This window comes from Thalia democratica, chromosome 1 (genome assembly GCF_965202585.1).
Source record: "Thalia democratica chromosome 1, ktThaDemo2.hap1.1, whole genome shotgun sequence".
Lineage (NCBI taxonomy): Eukaryota > Metazoa > Chordata > Thaliacea > Salpida > Salpidae > Thalia > Thalia democratica.
This window is the reverse complement of record NC_139165.1, coordinates 48,503,812-48,526,340: the sequence shown is the minus strand read 5'-3', so window position 1 is coordinate 48,526,340 and position 22,529 is coordinate 48,503,812. Positions and strand designations below refer to the sequence as shown.

At 24.9% G+C, this 22,529-nt stretch overlaps 2 protein-coding genes across 2 annotated transcripts; both read right to left on the bottom strand.

Annotated features, from left to right (window-relative positions):
* Positions 1–7,512: 7,512 nt before the first annotated feature.
* On the bottom strand, positions 7,513–15,966 carry LOC145830730 (solute carrier family 68 member 1-like). Its single transcript, XM_082938288.1, has 9 exons — positions 15,815–15,966; positions 14,760–15,064; positions 13,148–13,250; positions 12,807–12,921; positions 12,097–12,242; positions 11,834–11,930; positions 10,742–10,913; positions 9,972–10,165; positions 7,513–8,221 (listed from the first exon to the last, which is right to left on the bottom strand). The coding sequence occupies exons 1-9, from the start codon at positions 15,917–15,919 to the stop codon at positions 7,986–7,988; spliced, it is 1,473 nt and encodes a 490-aa protein (XP_082794414.1). The 5' UTR covers positions 15,920–15,966; the 3' UTR covers positions 7,513–7,985.
* Positions 15,967–16,818: 852 nt separating this feature from the next.
* On the bottom strand, positions 16,819–18,181 carry LOC145833987 (autophagy-related protein 101-like). The gene is made up of 2 exons (XM_082941288.1): positions 17,866–18,181; positions 16,819–17,490 (listed from the first exon to the last, which is right to left on the bottom strand). Exons 1-2 carry the CDS (start codon positions 18,153–18,155, stop codon positions 17,109–17,111), a joined length of 672 nt encoding a protein of 223 aa, XP_082797414.1. The 5' UTR covers positions 18,156–18,181; the 3' UTR covers positions 16,819–17,108.
* Between the last annotated feature and the right edge of the window lie 4,348 nt (positions 18,182–22,529).

The window sequence follows — 22,529 nt, the reverse complement described above, 5'->3', positions numbered from 1 at the left end:
GATGTTTAATTATTAAGATACAATTCATTTTAAAGCTGTTACATAAATTTTTTTTAAATTTATAACTTGGTAGCTATATATATATATATATATATATATATATATATATCCATAAAAAACTATGCGACCCTTATAAAAATCACTGTTAATAGGATTTAATCAAACAAAAATAATAATCGCAATGTAAGACTTTGAAAAGTGTGCTTAATTTTAATTTTGTTAGAAAGAAAAACTAAAAATTAATAACTGTGTAATTTTGCTATTGTACCATTTAAACTGAATAAATATTATTAATTAATAAATAAAAACAAATTTCTATTTTTTTTTACTTTACTAAAACAACTAGTTGTTTAATAATATATATATAAAATAAAATTTATCACGTCTTATGCTTAAGTGTATTCATGACTGTTCAATGTAAAAAAAATTAACATTTATATTTAACTAAGCAGCAGGTTCTCTATTGAAAAGAGAGTATAAATTCACTAGCATTTAAATAAGGATAAGAATTTCTAGTAAGTTTATAGTGAGTCTGTAATAGTGCTTTCATCTTAGTTTTTGTGTTTGGTATTTTTGTACAACATTATCTAATTCCCTTCTTAGCGCTGTGTTATCTAATACAAAGTATCATATGACACTCCTGATTTATTCAAGTTGACTTAAAGTATTTTTTTTGTAGTTATTTTATAGACAATATTTTATTATTAACTTTAAAGGCATATGGGGTTCCACCTTGATTTTAACAAGTTGATCTTACTTTGTAGAGTTTAATCTGAGCTATCAGACGTTTTCAATGCTTAACAAAACTCAATATAACTTTGAATATATAGATCAAAGTCAGTGACCTCAATAGTTTCCTATTATAAGAAGCAAACTAAATAATCAAAAAAAAACTTTTTCACTAAAAATATACCTTCTCCTTCAATTTTGAACAAATCTTCTTAGATTTTTTACAGAAATCCATTACTAACATTAAATAGATTTAATTCAAGAATATTTTTCAATATTTTTTAAAACCCAACATCTAGAGTCTTTTAAATTAAATAAGGAATGTATCCTGAAAATTTGAGGTCTTTACTTCAAAAAATGAAGGAGAAGATATATTTTTAGTGATTTTTCAAAATAAAAAAACAGTAAGAATATTATAGTTTTGAATATCTCAAACCTTCCCTTGGTTGTGTGTTGAAAAATAAAAATAATAATTATAATAGTTATATTATTATTTTTATTTTATTTTTACATTTTAAAGTATTATAAAACATTAAATCAAACACATCAAAGTTTTAACAGTTTAATTTCATTTAGTCCTTTGTCTTTGATTTGATTTTATTTCTTTTTTTTTTTCATTTAGTTTTTGCAAGTTTAAACTAGAGATACTAATAAGATTTACTATTTGAAAAGCTTTTCAAAGACAGGCATTTTAAAACAAAGTTTACTTTAAAACTTGATTTATAGTTACGTCATAATATCCTTTTTTTATTACACTTTTATATGCAAGAAAATTTTGAATTAATCAGTTCTAATTGCCTACTGAAGAATAATTTGAAAGTACTTTAGGCTTTTTAAAAAAATCTTTTTTATTTAAATCAAAATAAAAAAAAATCACTAAAATCTGTCTTCTCCTTTATTTTTTCTGAGCTAGAGACCTCAAATAAAACTTAGAAACTTTTTATAAAAACGTCAAGACCTCTAAAACTAATTAAGTTTTTAATATTCTTTTGAACTAACTTGTAGTTTACACTTCAAGCTTTCATATAAAAGCCAAACTTAATTATTGAAAAATTAAGTCAGACTTCCCTATGTCCTTAAAAGACTCATACTAACATATTAAGTTTATTTTTTAATTTATTCTTTAAATTTGAATGATCTAAAGATTAGTTACTTTGTAAAAATTTAAAATTGAATCAATACTATTTAAAACGCTGTTGTACGAAACACCACAAGTTTTATGGTAACAGAATCATCTCCTTTACTTTATAACGTTAATTACAAACAAATTTAAACAGATTAAATTTGGCTTTTTTGGTTAATTAAAGTGTATGGTTTACTGTACTGATAAAATATTTAAATAAGTTTTATCAAAAGTTTGCACATTCAAAGTATGTACTACTCATTTTTTAACATAATTTTAGATGAATATATTCTCAGTTAATTAAGCTCTTTTCTCAGTTATTTGAGCAATTTATGGTCAATTAGTTTATGGTCAAAACAAATAATTATGTTGCAGAATTTAGTAAAAATCTCCATATAAAAAAAAAATTCAAAACCCACTAATATAATTCGAAAACTTAAAATTAGTAGAATATTATTAAACTTATAACCATCAACGTTGACTAATAAACCAACTAGCTCTACACATAAAACCAAATTAACTTTAATTTAAATTTTTTTAGTAACTTAGGTTCACATATTTCTGTTGCCTTTTTTACAAAGGTAAATAAAAATAAAACAAATAACAAGTTAAAAATAAGAAAATTCAAGGTTATTTTAATAATCTGAATAACAAAATAATGACTAAATATATATAAATGCATAATAAAAATAAATTACACTAGCTAGTAATGTAGTAAATATTTGAATTATAACAATCTTTAATTGTAATACAAATAATAAACCACTAAGTTGTTAAACAAAACTAAGATTATTAACACATTCACCTAAATAAAATAGACTGTTAATTAATAAATAATATAGTATTACCAAAAGCTCAAGGATAACATGGAGATAGTGGCCAAATTAACATATTGAAACAGCAACAGAAAAAAGAAGTATATTTACAATAAACAGGGTCACCATTGGTTTAAAAAAATTTCTCCAAGGTTTTTAATAGTACCAGTATAAAAACTGTTTTAAGTAGTATAACAACATTAAAAAGCTACTGTAAACCTGATTTGGTGATAACAAATTTTTATCTTTATGATATATTTTGCATGTCAAATCAACATTTTACTACTTAATATGTTTTATAATTTCTTGTCCTGGACAGGACATTAAAATTTATCATGGTGTATGACTTGATAACCAAAAGGTTTGTTTGTACACCAGATCCTTGGATCAATACTTATATTGTTGTTTGTTAAGTTTAACTTAACTTTAGTTATATACTGTGCACAAACTTTTGTGAACAACTTATACAGTTTATCATACCTGAGTTGAAAGGGCTGGATAACCTACAGAATTTGGTTAAATCTGTCTGCCAAGTAGAAACATATTACTTTTAACATATAATTAAGTTTGAAATAAACTTTCATTTAAAGAATTTTCAAAGCTGTTATTAGGATCTGTACACCATAAAGCCAATTTAACCTTGTTCTTAAACAGTATATAGTGAGTATGTAAATTTTAAATTTTAGCTTTCCTCTTTTTATGTATTCTTGTTAGGACTTTAAATTTGAATTATGTCAACTTAATTTGTAAATTAAACTTATTCTTTGCATGTTTATTCTTTTACAAGTCCTGGACAAGACTTAAAAAAGTATCCGTGGTGTACGACTCGATAACCAAAAGTTCATCGTGCACCAGGTCCTAGGACTACATATTTTGAGCGCCTTTTTTTTGTTGTTCAATAAACTATTATAATTATAACTTTTATTTGTTATTTTTGTGTTTAAAGCAACTAGTTATAGAAATTCAAAAAAAATTCATATTAGGTAATTACCCTTTAAACTAAAAAATTGCGGTCAGTTTGGGATGTATTCAAAAATATTAGCTTGAGAAATCTGCAAATCATTATTATTATTTTTTTTATGGAACGACAAAAAACGATAAAAATTTTTGGTTTTAGTACCTGATGCACTAAAAAGAATTTCGGTTATCGAGTCGTAAACCACATGGATAGCTTTTAATGTGGATACCTTTTAAAATCTTGTCCAGGACATGTCCATTAGCATAAAAGTAGCAAGTCATATTTCCTGAGTCAGCAATAAAAGCTTTTTTTCTATATTATTTTTAGTTCTAACTATTAAAATTTTATTTTTTGACCCGTTTTTAATATGTTTGGGTAAGGTGAGTTATGGATAAGGGTATAAATAAATCAAAAATTTTAAAAAGCCTTAAGAAAAACTTGCTGACTGAGCAAATATGCAAATAATAGCTACTTTTATGCAAACATGTGCGTGTTTTTTAATTTCTTCTTTGCATTGCAGCAAAAAACATGCAACTTATTTGCATTTATAAAAACAAGATTTATATTTTTTTTATGTAGCTTTTATATTTTAAAATACAATTTAATCCCTAACCCACCTTATCTAAACGTATAACAAAAAAAAAGACTTATAGAAATAACATGAATAACATCTTGTCCTTTTTAGTCTCGGTATGATATATGCAAAATAATTGTATCTGTCAGTAAATATAGTACTTACCAATTAGTGAAGCGAAAATAACCTGGTTTAAAGAAAGAAAATACTCTAAGATTAGTAGGTTATTATGAACTGTACCTAAAAGCATAATATTTTAGTTGTAAGAGGAAAAAAAAACGAATATTGTTGCATAAAATTCTATAATATGTGTATTGTGTGGCCTTATGGCGGTGAGATCTATACGACGGTTTCGAACACTCTTTTAGTTGAATAAAATTTAAAATTAGTAGTCGACTTCGACACAAATATAAAAACGGGTAGCCGTCAAATTTTCACGAGCGTACAAAATTGCACTTTTTTTCTATCACTTTTACTTTTAACCCTTACCCTCGGTCAGTAACTTGTTTTTTCTTTTTTATTTTTTGTAATTCATCATTTAGTTTTATCTATATTATCTTTCTTTTTCTTTTACTCTTGTGCAAAACTGTAACTGGTGCAAAAATGACCCTTGGTGCAAGTTTGTCTTCGTGCAACGTTATCCCCTCGTGCAATTGTTTGCCCTCGTGCAATTTAGTACCCTCGTGCAATTTGGTAACCTCGTGCAATTTTGTCTTCGTGTAATTTTGACTCGTTTTCATTAAAAGAACTTTTTTTTAATTTTGTGTTATCTAAATCTTTTTCTTTAGATAGGGTAAACATTTAGAGTAAATACCTAACGAAGCACATTTCACTTGTTTTTATAAAACTTATGCTATTTAAAAGTTTCTATAATTCTGCTTCAAATTTAAACAGATTGATTTAAGTACCTTTTTTTTTAAAGTGTAGCAATTGTAACATTTTTTTTTTTTGGTATTTGAAATTTTCTAAAGCGGTCCATCGCAAAATATTCTTGAATTACATTGAACAGTAACTTATAAGAAAATATTTAAATTAGTACAAATTTTTAGTTTTAAAAATTTATACTTTTAGGTATGTCCCATAGTTATTTTATATTACTTATTCTATACTATCGTATATAGATCAAAGTTTTTATATTGTGTAATATTTAGTGTTAGGGATTAGTTGTTATAAATTTTAGCTAAAAAATAAACGAAACTTGTCTTGATAAGTAACTTAATTTATATGCTATAGTTTTATAAGATTTGATGATTAATAGATAATTTTGAATTTTAAGCTTTATGTAAAAATGTTAAATTAACTTTCAAAACAAACAAAAAAAAATAAAAAAAACTAGTTGTTTGTGCTGTATATTAAACTTTAAAGTAACTTCCACAGAATTATTTATAAAAATAAGTCGTAAGAAATAGCATAAGTATGTTTTTTTTTTTACAAATACTAACTAGTACTGGGCTTTATTAACTTCTTTTAAAATCAAGCAAAAAGTATAAATTTAATAAATAACGTCATTAAAACAGTGTACTTTAAATTTCAATTTACACAGACAAAACATGTAAATATAAAGCTACAAATAAATCTTATATAGAATTATATCAAAAACTTAAACAAAACTGCAGTAGTTAGTAAAATTATTAAGTTTAATTTAACTTTATTTTAACTTTTTGATAGTATTTTTAATTTAAAATAAAACTAAAAATTTTAAACAAAGTTTAAGTACTATTTTTTAGGGGTGTAATAGCAAAAGCTCAAGGAAGCCAGTCTAGAGCTACTTTTACATCAGACAAAATTAATTTTTAAATGTAATTGAACGCATTTTAGATCAAGATGTTTAATTTAAATTGAAGTAAGCTGTACTATTTTTGAGAGAAATAGTGACTTTTGCCATTTTAGTTGTTATACAGTTCTGTCCTAGACAAGACGTTAAAATGTATCAAAAGGTGTGCCACTTGATGACCAAAAGGTTTTTTTTACTAGGTCCTGGGATCGAATATTTTAATCGCTTTTTTTTTAGTTTTTTAATAAAAATTACATACATTGATAAAAATTATTTAATGATCAAGTTTAAATTAATTGAGCTTAAACTGATAAAATTTAATACAAAATTCTTAAAAATAACGGAGTATAATATAATCAAGTTAAAAAGTAAAAGTTTAAATTGATCATGTTTTAAATGATTACGATAGGAAATAATTAGGTCCCTATAAAAAAATAACGGCACTAATTTACAACGAAAATTAAGATCAATTGAAAAATGCTTTGTTTTAAAGTTTAAAATTTATCTTTTTTTTTTTCAAGTTAAAAATAATATATATTTTTTAAACTTTGCAGTTTTTTATTACATCTTCTTTACTTTCGTTTTTTTAAATCAATTATTATTTTTTAAACTTTTTATAGAGTTTAAACCGTATAATTTAGTTTTAAATGCTTAAATAAAATACTTGTTCAGTAAGTTTAACAAAAATCAAAAAAAAAATTGCAAACAACAAAAAGTATTTGTCAGACTGAAAAGCAAGCTAGTAATACAAATATGTTTTAAAAGCATTTACGTAAAACAGATTTCACTTTTCATTATAAAAACAGGATATTAATACATATTTGAAGACTTTTTTTCTTTTTAAATAGCGGGATAACACCGTGAAATAAAGTATTCTTTTATTTTATATTGAAAAATTCAGTAACACTTTGTAAACACTTTTACATATGTGTTTTAATTATGAGATATGTAAACTTATTTGGTTTTTATTTTCGTGAATTTTTAGAGGAATCTACTGTTGATAATTTTTGTTTACTTTCATTTAAAAAGAGAAAAGGCCGGATCCAGATATTTTTTAATTCTCTTTCCTTTTACAATAAATATTAATTTTAACCAATACTTTGATTGACCATTACTTGTTTAAAAGATTTAAACCTTACGATGAATGATTGTTAAATAATAGTTTTAATTTTTCAATTACGAAAAAAACTATCAAAATAATCAAAAGATTGACATGGTAAAAATTTTGAAAATTTATGTTAATAATTTTATAATAATTTATTTTGACGACTAATGAATTTTGTGATAGTTTCCTTTAAAAGCAGCTAATTTAGCTTGAATATGACAAATATGTGCGTGATTTTTTGATAACTATGAAAATCTAAGTTTTTCATTTATCCCTATTATAAAAACAGTACCTAATATTTTTAATATTTTTATATTTGCTCCGAAAAAAAAAACAACACATCTTTACTGTTTGAAAAAAAACTATTTTCAACTTAAAATTTTCAATTATGCAAAATACGATTACAAATTAAATATTTGTTATGCTTTCTCTGTTGAAAAATTAAGATTGCACTAAAAATTTAATCCAACCTTAATAATGCAATCTCAAAATGAAAACTGCCTAAGACTAGTATGCTATACACAATTATCTATAAAAAGAAAGACTAAAATACAAATACTTAAATTACACTGCAAGTGAAAAATGAACTCATAAAGTTCTACTATAAAAATAGGTCTGGAATATGTCAGTAAGAAATAATGCAGAAAATATTAAAACAAAGAGGTAAAATACTAATTATTAGGAGTATATTACAGTTCCCTGGAATTATTTTTAAAAGACCTAAAAACTACTAACACATAATGAAACACCAAATATTTTGAAGTACATAACTCTACAAACGCATCAAAGGTAATAAAAGCAAATTAATTAGATAAATAAAAGAAAAAAAATACTTTTGTACAATAAATAAACTCTAAAGGACTGCTTATATTCATTCACAATTTTTGCTTAAAGCATTCATCAAGCATCAAACACTGAGAATAGTTCTGCGGGACTCTAAGTCAATTCTTCTTTCTTTGATTTGCTTCAAATTTTTACCATGCAAAGTGAACTGGCGCCAAAACAAAAGTTGCAACGACGCCACCACTAGCGGCAGTGTCGTTAGTAACAGGAAGCATCCGTTTTTCCTGTTGCTATGGATGCCGCCTTCTCCAGATTCGAAGTGGATGGCAGCATCTCCTTTCAAACCGTACAAGTTCTCACCTGAACAAAACAAAGCATTTAGTTATTGAGTAATGTACTTTGTATAGTTTTTTACTAAATTTAAATTGTATAAATTATTTTAATGCAATAAAAAAAATTTTTTTTAATTACTTTTTGTTTTAATGCTTTTTAACATTTGGGATCAGTTAAATTAAGTTTGTTTAAGAAAACAGTTTGATGTAGGCAAATAAAATCGATACTATTTGTTATTTCATTGTGACTATGCAGAAAATGAAGAAACTTTCAATGCGAACAAACTAATACTGTGTAAAAAGCTTAATATTATCAACTAAACTTATAAAATCTAATATATAACTTTTTGATGCTTTTAAAGTTTAAATTTATCGAATAAAAACTAGCATACGTCAGCCTTATTCAGTTAGTTTTAGCTGCACTAAAGTTTAAAAACACAAAAGCTTGGAAACTCTGCAAACAACTCTATTTCGTAAATTGTTTTTACAGTTACTAAACAAATATGCACAAAACTTGTTAAACAACTAGAAGACATATATTTATTTTATAAAAAACAAAAAATTCTTTCAACATGTTTAATTGGAATATAGCTGGAGTGAGCATGCTTTTTCGTCGTGTAAGTATAATCAAAAAAATTACTAACAAATGGTTTAGTGAGCACACATTGAGAATATTTAAAACTCATAAACTTCTAAAGTTGAAACAAACAAGCCACAAACTTTGAAACAAGTTTAAAACATGATCGGCTGTTTGAATGACAATGAAGTTAAAGCATGTCTCAATATAACTATATAACTGTCTCAAGTTTCAAAGTAGCATTTTGATTATAAGTCTAGAAATATTCTCGTCAGGAAAAGTTAATTTATGTTTAATACATTTTTTATAAACTTGTTGTATAACTTTAGACATCGTCTACTTAAAAGCTTATTCTTGTGAATATAAATAAAAACAATAACACACATCAGTTTTTTTTTATCAGATGTTTAAAGTATAGCTTAGTTATAGAATATTTTACCTTTATAGAAAATAAATAAAAACAGATGTATATCAAAAAAAAAATATTTTGTAATAAAATATAAGTAAAACTTTATATACTTTGTATAATAAATAAACAAAATCTAACTAAAATTTATTCAAACAGAATACTTAAACCTATGATAAAAATGATTGCAACACAAAGTTATTTAGTTTATCAAGTTATTCATAGCTTATCTAAACAACCAAGAAAATTATATAAACAAGTTAATAAATTTAAAAATACAGACAATTAATGATTCAACCAAAGTTCTACGCTTCTGGGAACTCGATGTTAACATAATCAAGGTTGCCACTGTTGGTAAAATGTCAGCCTGAGTTACCTTAAACTAGTCGGATTTACATCAGGCTAGTCTGAGTATAAGAGAAAGTTGAAAAACAATAATATAAACCAAAAGCTGAAAAATATGTTAATATAGCATAAATGCTTAAAATAGCAAAACTATAAGAAAACTATAAGAACGTTATGTACACAATATTTAAAAAAAAAATTGGTTTAATGAAACTAACCTGAGATTAAGAAACAATATTTAACTAGCCGGAATTTTGCATCAAAAACAAAAAAAAGTCTGGGTTTTTCTAAATTATCAAACCTTAGTAGTCAAAGTGCGTCGCAAAAATTTTCAAGTACTAAATATATTTATTCTGATATCATTCGAAGTAATAGTAAACATCAAGTATTTATTCCATACATAATTTACCAAATGAGGTTAATTCAAATTTATTTGTAATTTAAACCGACCTGTAACCACACTAAGCAGCCAAGTGCCTAGCAACGGGGCGATGGTCTGGCCCGGTTTGGCCAGAAGTGACGTCATGCCGAACATGAGGGCGGAAGCCGGGCTTTTCCGACGGTTTATGACGTAATCTTCGTCGACGAGATCGGAAATTACGAGGTTGAGCAGATTGCAGGTGCCCTCCGTTGTTATCCGGTTGCTATGGTAGCAGTTTGATGTTTAGTATTTGTTTTAGGACATGCAGGCAAAATTATAAATGTATGTATTTAAATTCTTAAACTTATTAAAATGTTGATGTTTTTAATGTGCAGCTATTTGGGAATTTTACTCAAAACAGTTTTAAAGTATCAATTAGCTTTATCTTTTGTAGGAAAACCTTACAGTTTAAAATTATTTCTTTTCAAAATCTACTGTGCACAGATGCAAACTTTGTGAAACACTGGTTTAAACACACTTTAAAAAATATTTATTACTGTTTTGTACAGAATTTTCACAAGTTTACATGGTAGCTAAATTTTTTTAATACAATTAATCTTTTTAACAATAATAAAATGATAAAGTACATTCTAATGTTAAAAAATAAATATTCAAAAGTTGATTTGTATTAGGTGTGCAATGCATATGGTTGGGAAAATTAAGTTAAATTTAATAACAAAAAATTTATTGTATATAACACACCATAAAAGACTTTAGAATGAAAATACATGTTCTGAAAAAAATTAGTAGTAAAAACAAACTTTTTACTTTTTATTATAATATATAACCAAGCAAAAACCTTGCAATGAAAATACAGAAGAAAACTAAATTGTTAGGACCGGATATCATCATAATAAGAGCGAATATGAATTTTAGTGAGAAAAGAATGTTTATCACTTTATACACACCGTGAATATTGCATAGCTTCAAAAAGTAGACGTTGTTCAAATGAGGCAGTAAAAAAGATAAACCTATGAAATAATAATTTTTTATAACATTTATACAAAACTTAAGAGTAGAGCTTTTATAAATATAAATCATAGTCTAAAACTGTAAATTAGTTAAAACAATTATAAAAATAATCTGATTAAATCAAGCAAAAAAGTTTCAGAATTTTTGAAGTAGGACACAAACTAGTTTTTAAATTTAAACTTACCGTATAAAGTTAATAAACTTATTGAAAATAAATCAGTATATTACTATTTAAGCAGCACTGTAGGTTTATATTCATAAAAGTGTTAACAAAATTTATTTTAAATGTTAATGACGTATATCAAAACAGAATTTAGTATTAATCATAATCTTAAAACATTTAAAAAATTAATTAAAAACATAAAAAACTCGTATTTTAACATGTTTAATGAAAATGAACCGATTAATAGTTATATATGTATGTAGTGAACACAAATATTTTTTGAAGTATTAATAACTATTTTACAGGGTGGCCACTGGTTAAAAAAAAATTCTAGGTTTCTTAAAGTACAAGTTTTCTTATTTTTTTAGTAATAAAAAATGTAAGCTTTTTTTTTTTAAATTATAAAATCACTAATAAGATACAATAAGATACAATAATAACACTTTAAAAAGGTTTCATAAAAATAAAGTTATTAATACTAAATAATATTTTAGTTGTGTATAACAGATATTTCTTGTATAATCTACAGATCATTGCTTTACATTATAAGAATTCTAGTTTTTTTAGGCTTAGTTTTACCTAAATTTTCAAATTCCATGCTTTTTCAGGTGAAATAGATACCCTGTATTTTATGATTTTAATTTTTTAATCAGACTTTAGAATAGTAGTTTGGTAAATAATGATAGATAGATTATAAATTTTTTGAGTTGCGTCATTTAAGTGGTAATTTTTGTAAAAAGACATTGAAACTCTTACCTATTAGTAGAGGACCAATCCCAGAGGATAGTTGCTGACTTAGCAGTACTTGAAGAAAAAGCGGAAAAAAATTGCTGTTAAAATGGCAGTGAAAAACCTATAATTTTTAAAAATTTATGCTTGCATAACTATAAAGTTACAATTTAAAGTCACAAAAATTGAGTAAAGAATAAATCAAATTACACAAAACAATTAATAAAAAAGTTTATCTATCTTTGTCTAATCTACGACTGCTTAACTAATTATTTTTTTCCAAGACTGACCTGTAACAAGTTTACAGGGAAAAAGCATTTAAAGTTGTGGTTTGTTTTCAGTTCGTTGAAGTATTGCAATGCTTCTTTGGTAGATGAATATTTCGTATCAGTCGAATTAACCTCCCATATATTAGTTAAAAAATGCTTTTTAGATGCTGTGTAGAATAATTTTTATGACCTTAAATAGTCTACACAAGTGATTTTTTTATTTAAACACAATTTATTTGAACGATATTACAACGTAAATACAACAATAGAAATTTTAAGACTATATTGCTTTCGTTGTTAATATTGTCAAAATTAATTACAATTTAACAAAAAGACTGTATTCAAAAATTTTTATATAACGTTTGAAAACGTAATAACAAGTTACACTTCAAAACGTATCAATTGACAACGAGAACTATATTTTAAATTAGTGTAAATGATATTTTGCACTAATGTTACATAAAGTGAACTTTTAATAAAATATTTGAAACTAAAAATGTGTTTAAGTTACAGTTATGAAGCTGTAACACAATACTCAACATCAAGAAGTAAAAAACATGAATTTAAAATGTTTTTAAAGACTTCAAAATAATGTTATATTAAACTAATAATTAACTTAATTATAAAACTTTGAATAAGTCTACGATTATTCTTTAAATTATATAAGTTTAAACTATAAAATTATGTACAATAAAAATATTCACAAAATCAAAACAAGCTAAAATACTTACATAATGAATATGAAGGCACTTGACGGAGGTGCAAAGTAGAATAATGTTTCAATAGACGGGAAGATGACACGTAGAAGCCAACAGCGGAAAACACAGACAGTGACAAGCAAAAAACCTTAAAAAGCAAGCAATAGTCTATCAGTTAAATGATAATAAAAACAACTAGTTATTTTTTAAACAAAATTAAGACAAAAAACACTAAAACAAATTAAATTTATATTTAAATATTTATTTCTTTATAATTATTTGATAAACAGTTTATAATAATTTCCTTAAATTGATTAAAATAATAAAACTTCAATTTATGTTGAGTAAACTATAATTAATTTAAGAAATCTTACTTGGAATGAAAAAATGGAAGACTTATTCCAAAACGCGTATGAAAGAAAAACACTTAAGCAGCCGATAGTGCTTGAAATGGAAGAATATTTGTTTAGTTGAGCTCTGAAAAAAAGTATAAAAAATAAGCAAAAGAAAGTGACTAGCAAAATTTATTAAAAAAAAAAAAGCTTAATTCATAATTTAGTTTGCAAATAAAATATTGTTTCGTAATTTATTAAATAAAAATAAACTTGTTGAAAAGTTGTGATTAATATTATACAAGACTTGTATGTTAAAAAACATGATTATAAAAGTGATAAGTTTTAAATTCATCATTCAAGCGAGAAAATAAATGGCATACATACTAGGTAAAATATAAACGTTTTCATTAATTCACCACTAGTTACAACTAACAAATTTATTTTAGAAATTAAAAGAAGTTTCACAAACTGTGAAATTTTGAAATCTAAATGATAATGGTCTCAAACTTATATTTTTATCTTAAATAATTTTTATAATAAAAGTAGCATCTTCATCAGATATAAATTTTTCAAAGCAATAAATCTAATTAAAACTTTCTGTACTAAACACACTTGATGAATTGAACCTAATATCAATATAAGGTTCCAACTCACCTTAAACTACTTTGAAATTTTAAAAGATTTCTTAATTGAATGAAAGTTTCGAAAATTATTTTTGTAAACCTTATGAGTCCTTAAAGTTTAATAAATATCATAAAGAGATTTTCAAAAACTACGAAAATTTAAAGATATTGATAAACTTTTAAAACTGTTTTTATTCAGTGAAACCCTATTTAATTTATAGCAATGGCCATTAAAACACAATATTTACTTTTTGACTTGCACTAGTGAACTCTTTACCTTTAAAGAGCACAGCTGTTTTATTCCCACGCTTTACTTGCTCAAAATTGTTTCTATTAAAAATCAGCAGGCATCAACTTAGACAGCGTTTTAAAACTATAAACTATTTGAGATCACTTTATTTTTATACCTTTGAAAAAGAAGAAAATTAGTTTTACGGTTTAAAATATAACTTTATACATTTTAACAATCTATTTTATGTCACGTTAAAAATAATAACCACATTTCTAAAGTACGTATATAGCCAAGAAGTTCGGAGCAATAGGTAGTTTCTCTTACAATAATATTAAAGGCTATTTTGTCTTCGCGCCATTTTAACTGGTCATTTTTTAATTATATGTTTATTTGAAATACTACTAGAAATGTAGACAACTGGTGTAGTATTTGATATTAAACGACAAAAAATATTGCATCTTCGAGGTCTAAAATAAACTATGTATATTATAAATAGAACTTTTTACACCACCAAAGCAAAACATCGATTTTATAAAATTTACAGAAATATAGCATGAATAAAAACAGTAATAATTTTTATGTCTAAAAGTACTTACTTTTATTTTTTTTAAATATTAACACATATTTTCAAAAAGCAGGCATTTCTATAAATACTTAATATGAAAGCATTAGTAACTTTTCAATTAAAAACTTTTCTATAAGAAAATTTTTAAAACATTCTTTTGAAAATCCAAACGCTTGTACATAAGTCCTACACACGATGTAATACGATTTTTGAAAAACTTAAAATCAAAACCTGTGCTCGAGGTGAACGGAAATGTCGGCGAGCAACGAGGTGTGCTGCAGATCGACGGCGGTGAGGAAGGTGTCGTACAAGCACAAGCACACCACGAACTGCAGCCACAGCAGAGAAGTCGGCATCCATGGGACCCAGAACAGCCCGAAGGAGAAGGCGAGCAGGGGCCCGCTGATTTTCAGTACGGAAAGCCGTCTCATTATGACGTCATGGTTCGACGAGGCGCTGCCGCTGTTGAGCAGGTGCCTGTCGGTCAGCCAGCCGAAGAGCGGATCGTTGATGGAGTTCCAAAGCAGGAAAATTATCTGAATAAAGAAAAAGAAATTAGAACAAAAGTGTACGTGAAATTAAAGTAACTGAACGAAGGAAGTTTATTATTTATTAAAAATATAAAAAACACAAAACAAAGAGTTTAAGTTGAATTTAAAGAAAAAAACTAGTTAAATAGAAAAAGTAAAGCCCTTTTAAAGTTTTTATAAAGAAAAAAAATCCTTTTAAAAAGCTTATCGATTTTTAGTAATAAAAGTTCTGAAAGCTCAAAATATTTGACTTAACCAAACTTCTTACAATTTAAATTCCTGCAATTATTAAAGTAAATCCTCGTAGTGACTTTAAAATAAATATTTGTGTAAAATATTAATAAGTGATAACCGAGATTTATCTATACAAAAATAATTTAATAATAATTAATTTTTTATTCATTTTTAATCAGTTTTTTAAATATCTAAAATTTATATAATATCAAAATTGTTTTTAGTTTAAAATTGATACTAGACTATTTATTATATTGGCTAGTTCTAGACAATAAAAATATTTTAGAAGATTTTATTCGGCTTTATTCAAATTTAAGAATAATAATAACAGCATTAAAATATTTAAATAAAATCAATATGTTTAATTAAACATTTTAAAGTGTGCTCTGCTAGGCAAACAAAAATAATTTTTTGTGTTCGATTAGTTTACATTATGCTTCTGCGGTTATTTATACAGTAATTTTCACAGATGTCAAACGAGTGACCATGTGTGTTAAAATGCCAACCAATAAAACGAGTTACTTGGCCAAAAAAGAACGCCATTGAGGATATCTTGTACACAGAAAGGAACATATCGACATAGTAAAGTAGGAATATATTGTGAAACAAAGTTAAAAACAGCGACATTTTGCCGTACAAGACAGCAACATTTTGTTCATCATGACGTGCCCTCATCAATAATACGTTTATTTACAGTAGGCATTAATTTCTGAAAATATTAAAAAATAAAAGTATCTCTACCTTAAAATGAATTTTAGCATTTGAAGTAAAAATAGCAATAGTATAAAAAATGACCTTAAAAAATATTATAAATTACAAAAATACCTTTTTAGAAATCCAGAAAAAGTAAAACTAAACCAAACTATTTTACATGACAAAAGTTTAATTAAATTTAATTTTCAATTAATTTGAAGAAAAATAATTAAAACTTAGTTTCGTTATTTTACGAAATTGTTTAGTACTATAAGCTCTATATCAATGAAGTTATTTTAGTGTAACTCTTCATTAATATATATTTACAGTTTTTCAATGCAGGTTAATTAAGCTTGATTTACTAGTAAATAAGTTTGAGACGTAAATATAAAACATTAAAAAAATATAGTTTAGTGCATTTTACTAGTAAAGTATATTAAAAAAAAAAATTATCAAAAAAAATTGCAATCTCAATTATTAGCATCATAATTTGTAATAAACAATGCTTTAAGATAGAAATAAATGGAAAATTTATTTCAATAACAAAAAACTATTTTGCTCATAATATATTGATTGAATATTTTAACTTTTAATTTTCATGCATTGCGCAAATAATGAATACTTTACTTTAATTAATAAATCCAAAATGAAAATGATTGTTGACAAAAATTGTACAGATAATTTTTTAAAATTTTACAAAAGTTTTAAAAATTTTACAAAAGTTTTAAATATTGATTTATTTTTGCAAAACATACCTAAGGAAACAAACTTATATAAACAATTCTGATTGAAATGAACTAATAAGTGAAAAAAATAAAAATAGTCTTATTGGTAATATGTTAACGACATTGAATTTGAAGATAAAATACTATAAGTTAAAAAGATTTATAAATTATAAACATTTTAGTAACTTTGGTGCAAACTAGACATCAAAATAAAGTATCTAAAAAAAAATTAAATGAAGTACTAATGATAAATGTTCGAAGTCATTGAGAGAACTGTGAAAATGTTTAGATACATACTTTGAAATATATTTCAATAATGTTTAATGATTTTTTCAAGTTTTGTTTACTAAAATTAAAGAAGTTCAACTTTTTAGTTAACAATCGTACGAATGTAAAAATCAAGAATTGCTTAAATCTTTCAACAGTTTTTTCATTTTTCCAACAAAGGTAGACTTAGATAGATCAGCTGCATTGTTGCTAGTTGTAACAGACAGTTCAAAGTTGTATGGATGAATGTTTCCATAAGAGCAATCATAAACTAGCGACAGATCATTTTGGTTGGGAGTTTCTGGTAGGTAAAAGTTATGTGGCTTATGAACATTGTCTACAATTTGTTGCATCTTTTCAACTAGAACATGTTCAAATTTCAAGCTTTCAGTCTTATTCAGGTGGACTGGTCTCAACTGTACTGTAATTAGCCAAATTTCCCAAGGTTTTGATTCCATTGCTCCAAAAGTTGACTTCTGCTTTTGATAAAACTGCAAACTAATTAGTCCATGTCTGCAAGAAAAATTGTAGTGATATTAAAATGCATTTTAGAACTCATAAAAAAAAACAATATACATTATGGTTTGCTTACTATTTAAGATCTAAAACTTTTTTAAACTGTTTAGTAGTGGACTATTATGAAAGTAAAATAACTAAATGATTGAATCTAGACAAGATATTCACTTTGCTAAATAATTTAAACTTTAGGTAAATCAAATTTAGTTTATTTAAAGACTTAATCTTTAAATTCTATATCATTGTTTCTATGTCATTGTTTTCTGATCAATTACAAAATTTTTACGTACACAAATATTTAATTTTTTTTTTAATTTTAGTAAATAATTTTCATATAACAGTGATACTATACTTACAAAACTTCAAACTCACTTAATTTCATCACTTGACATTTTATCAAAATTTGAAATTAGGTCTGAGCAAGTCTTTTTGAACTTTGCATCAAGTAAACAGCAGGAAATACAAGGGTAGGTCAAATCCATCGTATTACAGTCAAAATCCTCAAACCCAAGAGATCCTATACTGAATTGGGAGGAGTTTTTGTATGTGAGCTTACCACTGGTTCTATGTATCATGATAGTATGAAGTAAACAGCTTACTGCTTCTTCAACTTGTGAAACATTGTCCATAACTAAATCAAGCTCAATCACACTTGCATTCATAATATATTATAACTTATTACTGAAAGGTTTACTATAAACTGAAGATAATTTCAAATTTTTTATTAATTTAAGTACATAAAAAATTTTAAATGTTTATCTATAACTTCTAATCAGTTTTATGTTTATTTTATAATAACTATACTAACTTTTTAATGTATAAGAATTTTAAAATATTAATTGAACTCAAAATTTCAGTGTCTGTATTAAAGTTTTAAGTTGTTCAATACAGGGTAGTCACTCTTTAGGGCAAAAGGCAAAACTGTGTAACCAGTAAAAACCAGAGTTTCATCAAGCTAGCATAAGTTGGCCTATGTTTAACAAAAAGTTAACTAGTTATTAATATACGCCAAAAAATGTAAAAAAATTACTATTTTACTATTGATTATTATTTATTTACTATTGATTAAACTTAAATACATAGAAATACAAAAACCATAAATTAAAAATTAAAAAAAATATTCAGAGACCAAGGAATAATGTCTAAACTGGCCGAAGTTTTGGAAAATAAAACTAGTCAGAGTTATCCTGAGTGAGTGACAACCTTGTTAATTTAATTTTAAATAAGTTAATATAATTTAAAGTATATTAATATCCTGTTCTATTTAAGTTTTACTAATTTTAAAATGTTTGGTAAACAAAAACAAAATTTACAAAGTACACATACAGAAGTTTTCTTTGAAATATAAACAAGCTTTAAAGGTATACTTGAAATTTGAAAACATAAAGGCAGTTTGTACTTTTTTTCTTCAGAAAATATTGCGTTTGTCTTTGGTGTCACTTTTTAAACTCTTTAAAAAAATTTAGAGGGTAGCCACTAATTTTTTAGAAAGTTCTTTTAAGTTTTATTTAATAAAAAATTTAACTTTATTTAGTCCCTTCTAAGTACAACATAAAATACAATAACAAAAATAAAATTAATAGTGTAAAGTTGATGAAAAGATGCAGTAATGTTACTTTGAATGTATTTTATAATTATTAAAACTTTGAGTAGTATACAAATGTTTTAGTATAAATTATAGTTCAGAGTTGCCTATCTTTGAGTCAAAAAAATAAACTGTATCGAGTGACCTTAAACTGCTCTGAATCATCCTGAATTATTTTTTTTATTTATTTTTTTTTTTGCTTCTGGGGCAAACTGCTTATACCTCATGTTTATTTTTCTTCTTACTAATTAAAAGTAAGGCTGTATAATGTATATGTATGATTCTACATTAGATGTTCACTTAATTTAAGAGAAACAATTTTTTCAAAAATTCAACATTAAAAGTTTAAATCAGTTCAGATTAAAAAACAAAATTTGTGGGTAATTTAATGTAACCATGTTAGTGAACTTTATATATAACAGAAAATAATCTGATTTTGTTTTTTGATATTTTAATTGACTAACTGTAATTTTAGTACATCAAGTACTCACTTGAATGCATATTTATTTACTTTAATGTTAATTTCAGTTTCAATTAAACAGTTTTATACAAACTCAAATTTTTATAAATACTAATTTCAGATTAATACAAACTTACTTTGTTGTTTCTAAGAATAGTGAAATACTAGCTGAAAGGCTAAAAAATGTTTCAACCAGGGTTGGAAAATTTTCTCCAGGTTGTCAAAATTTCTTCCAGGCTTTTAATTTGTTTTAGGGTCAATTTTTAGTTTAAAATTAAGTTCAGGTTAAAAACACTGTCAAGTAGCATAATAACGTTGAAAACATACTGTAAAGCTACTTTAAATGCATTATTTAATAAAAAAAATTTGATGATGACAAATAATTTTATCTATAGTTAGATTTTTTGTGTCTAATAAAAAGTTTACTACTTTTCATGTAATATTTGTTTAAAATTCCAGGTTTTTTAGTGATATTTGTTTAAAACTCCAGGTTTTTCACCCTAAATTGTCAAATTCCAGGTTTTTCCAGGATTCAAGGTTTTTTGGCAACACCATTAAACAAGCATTTCAAAATCAATAAAAGTCATGTTCTTGAACTAAAATATGTATATAAAATAATATAATATAGAAACTGGATCAATTAAATCTCATTCTAAATCTAGAAAAAAAATTCTGTTTAAGACTTTTACAGAATCTTAAAACTATCCTGAGATTCGTATAAACAATCAAAACAGTCTTGAGTCATCCTGAGGTAAAAAAAATTCAAAATATCCTGAGTTATCCTGAGATTTTCTAGAATTTCAAAATATCCTGGCTACCTTCAGTCTGTGGCAACCCTTATAGTTTTTACATATCTAAATTAAATTTCACTATCATGTATTTTTCATTGTTTAAAAATTCAGTTGTTTTAATATAAATTAGCCACTTTCTTTAAAGTTTAAATGTTTCATTTTTTAAAAACTGTATTTAGGTATTCTAATTATATTATTTTGCTTAACTAATTAAAACTATATACAATAAGATATACATGATGCACAATTTCAATAAAACTAGATATATTTCAAGCAATTCTCATCAGAAGAGTACAAAGCTAACAGGATATAATATTTTACAAACTTATACAACCTATTTTGTCCTAAAACTAATTCTTATTTAAAATTCCAATAGTTAATATCATTTGAAAGCACACCATTTTGATGAAGTCTATACTCAAAACTTTTAAATTAAGTTTTAAGTGAGCCAAGTTAGGGATAGAATAAAAAACATCGAAATAATGAGTATTAATTTACAATATTTCTCAATGTTGTCAAGGTTAAAAATATTTATTTAAGCTTTTTGAATTTAAGCCTACCAATGTTAATAAGAATGTACAAACCAGTTTTGTTGGTACAAAAAACTATCAAACTATAAATATAATAAAATTTCCAAAAATTTATTACCATTTTTAAATAATTTTCTACAACTTTAATATACAGTTATTTTGCATTTACTGTTAAAAAACCCAAGTTGACACTCTTTGAGTTTAAAAACTATCCTGAGAGACAAAAAACAGTCCTGAGTGACCTTAAATTATCCTGAGTTTTTTAAAAGCCTTAAAAAATATTTTTTGACTCTAGTGCAATTTATTTATAGGTCATGCTCATTTTTTTCTAAATAATAAAAATAAAAGCCATACACATATGCTTCTACATTTGATGTTTAATTAACTAATGAGAAATGCATTACTGGATTTGAAAATTCAAGTTTTAAGTTATTTAAATTTATTGTTTAAGTTTTTAGATAATTTAATTAAACCATTGTAATACAATTTAAAAATAATAGAAAATAGTTAGAATTTAGTTGTTAGAACTCTTACTCATGTAATAACAAACAACTTTTAATATGAAATACATAAAAGTTAAAATAACTTTACTAATTTTTAGAAATAATTAAAACTAAAAAGTTTGTTAAAACAGGGTTCGTGCGCGAAATTCCTTTTCATTTAGCCTGACAGAGACCTATTTAGCCTGACATTTTTTCAAAGTAGAAAAAATCACCTTCAGAAGGCATTTTGGGTATCGGGGAGTCTTAATTAGCAAATTTACGCAATAAAAGTATTCACAAAACTACTTTTAAATAAAATAAAAATATAAATGAAATATTTTTCAACATCTATCAATCCCTTACCCAGCAACTTGAATATTTTTAACTGGTCATTATAATTTCTGCTTCAATGAATTCCTACCTTATCAAATTTTGGGGCTTAGTTACATCCACCACTTATTACCCATATACAAGGTTCGTGTCAATTAGTACTTGAATTCGTCAATTATAAGTTACGTGACTGGACCAGAAGATTTTATTAAAACAGAAACGTGAATAAGTCTGTAAAAGAAAAACAAAATGTAATTAAACACATCTCTCAAAAACTTTATGTTATCATTAAAGCATCTTCATTTTTAAAATAACTAATTAAAATAACCATGATATTACATAAGTAATTTTTTAGTCTTGTGAATATCTCTAATAACTTTGAATAAACAGAAAATAAAATATATGAACAAACTGCTAAGAGTATTAATCTAAAAAGTATTTGGTATAAAGCCTTTATATTAGAAATTAAAACAGTTTAACCAACTAAGCTCTGAAAAACAAAGCTCATGTAAACAAATTCAAACAAACAGTCAAGTTGTTGAACTAAACTGTAATGTTTAAACTGTACTTTTTTATGAATTTTTATAATTATGACGTATATAATCTACTAAAAACAAAATAATGAAGATTCTTAAAATTATTTTAGAGATTCAACAAAAGGTTTTAAGCACTTATTTTTACAAATACTGACTGATTTTGTCTTTAATAACTAAATCTTTATTTAGAAATAAATTCACATCTCAATTTGATCTTAATTTAAAAATTTCATGCACTTGAACTGACAAAAACTGAGATTCTCAAATTTTTAAACACAAAAACTGATTTAACCTGACGTTTTTCAACTTTTTTCAAAAAAAC

Excerpts from the sequence above, each read along its gene's own strand:
- LOC145830730 (XM_082938288.1), bottom strand. The coding sequence starts at position 15,919 with ATGTCGCTGTTTTTAACTTTGTTTCACAATATATTCCTACTTTACTAT. Across the intron at positions 10,914-11,833 it reads GATTGGTCCTCTACTAATAG|GTTTATCTTTTTTACTGCCT; the intron begins GTAAGAGTTTCA and ends ATTATTTCATAG. Across the intron at positions 10,166-10,741 it reads TTCTGTATTTTCATTGCAAG|CAACCGGATAACAACGGAGG; the intron begins GTTTTTGCTTGG and ends CTGCTACCATAG.
- LOC145833987 (XM_082941288.1), bottom strand. The coding sequence starts at position 18,155 with ATGAATGCAAGTGTGATTGAGCTTGATTTAGTTATGGACAATGTTTCA. Across the intron at positions 17,491-17,865 it reads ATGTCAAGTGATGAAATTAA|ACATGGACTAATTAGTTTGC; the intron begins GTGAGTTTGAAG and ends TTTTTCTTGCAG.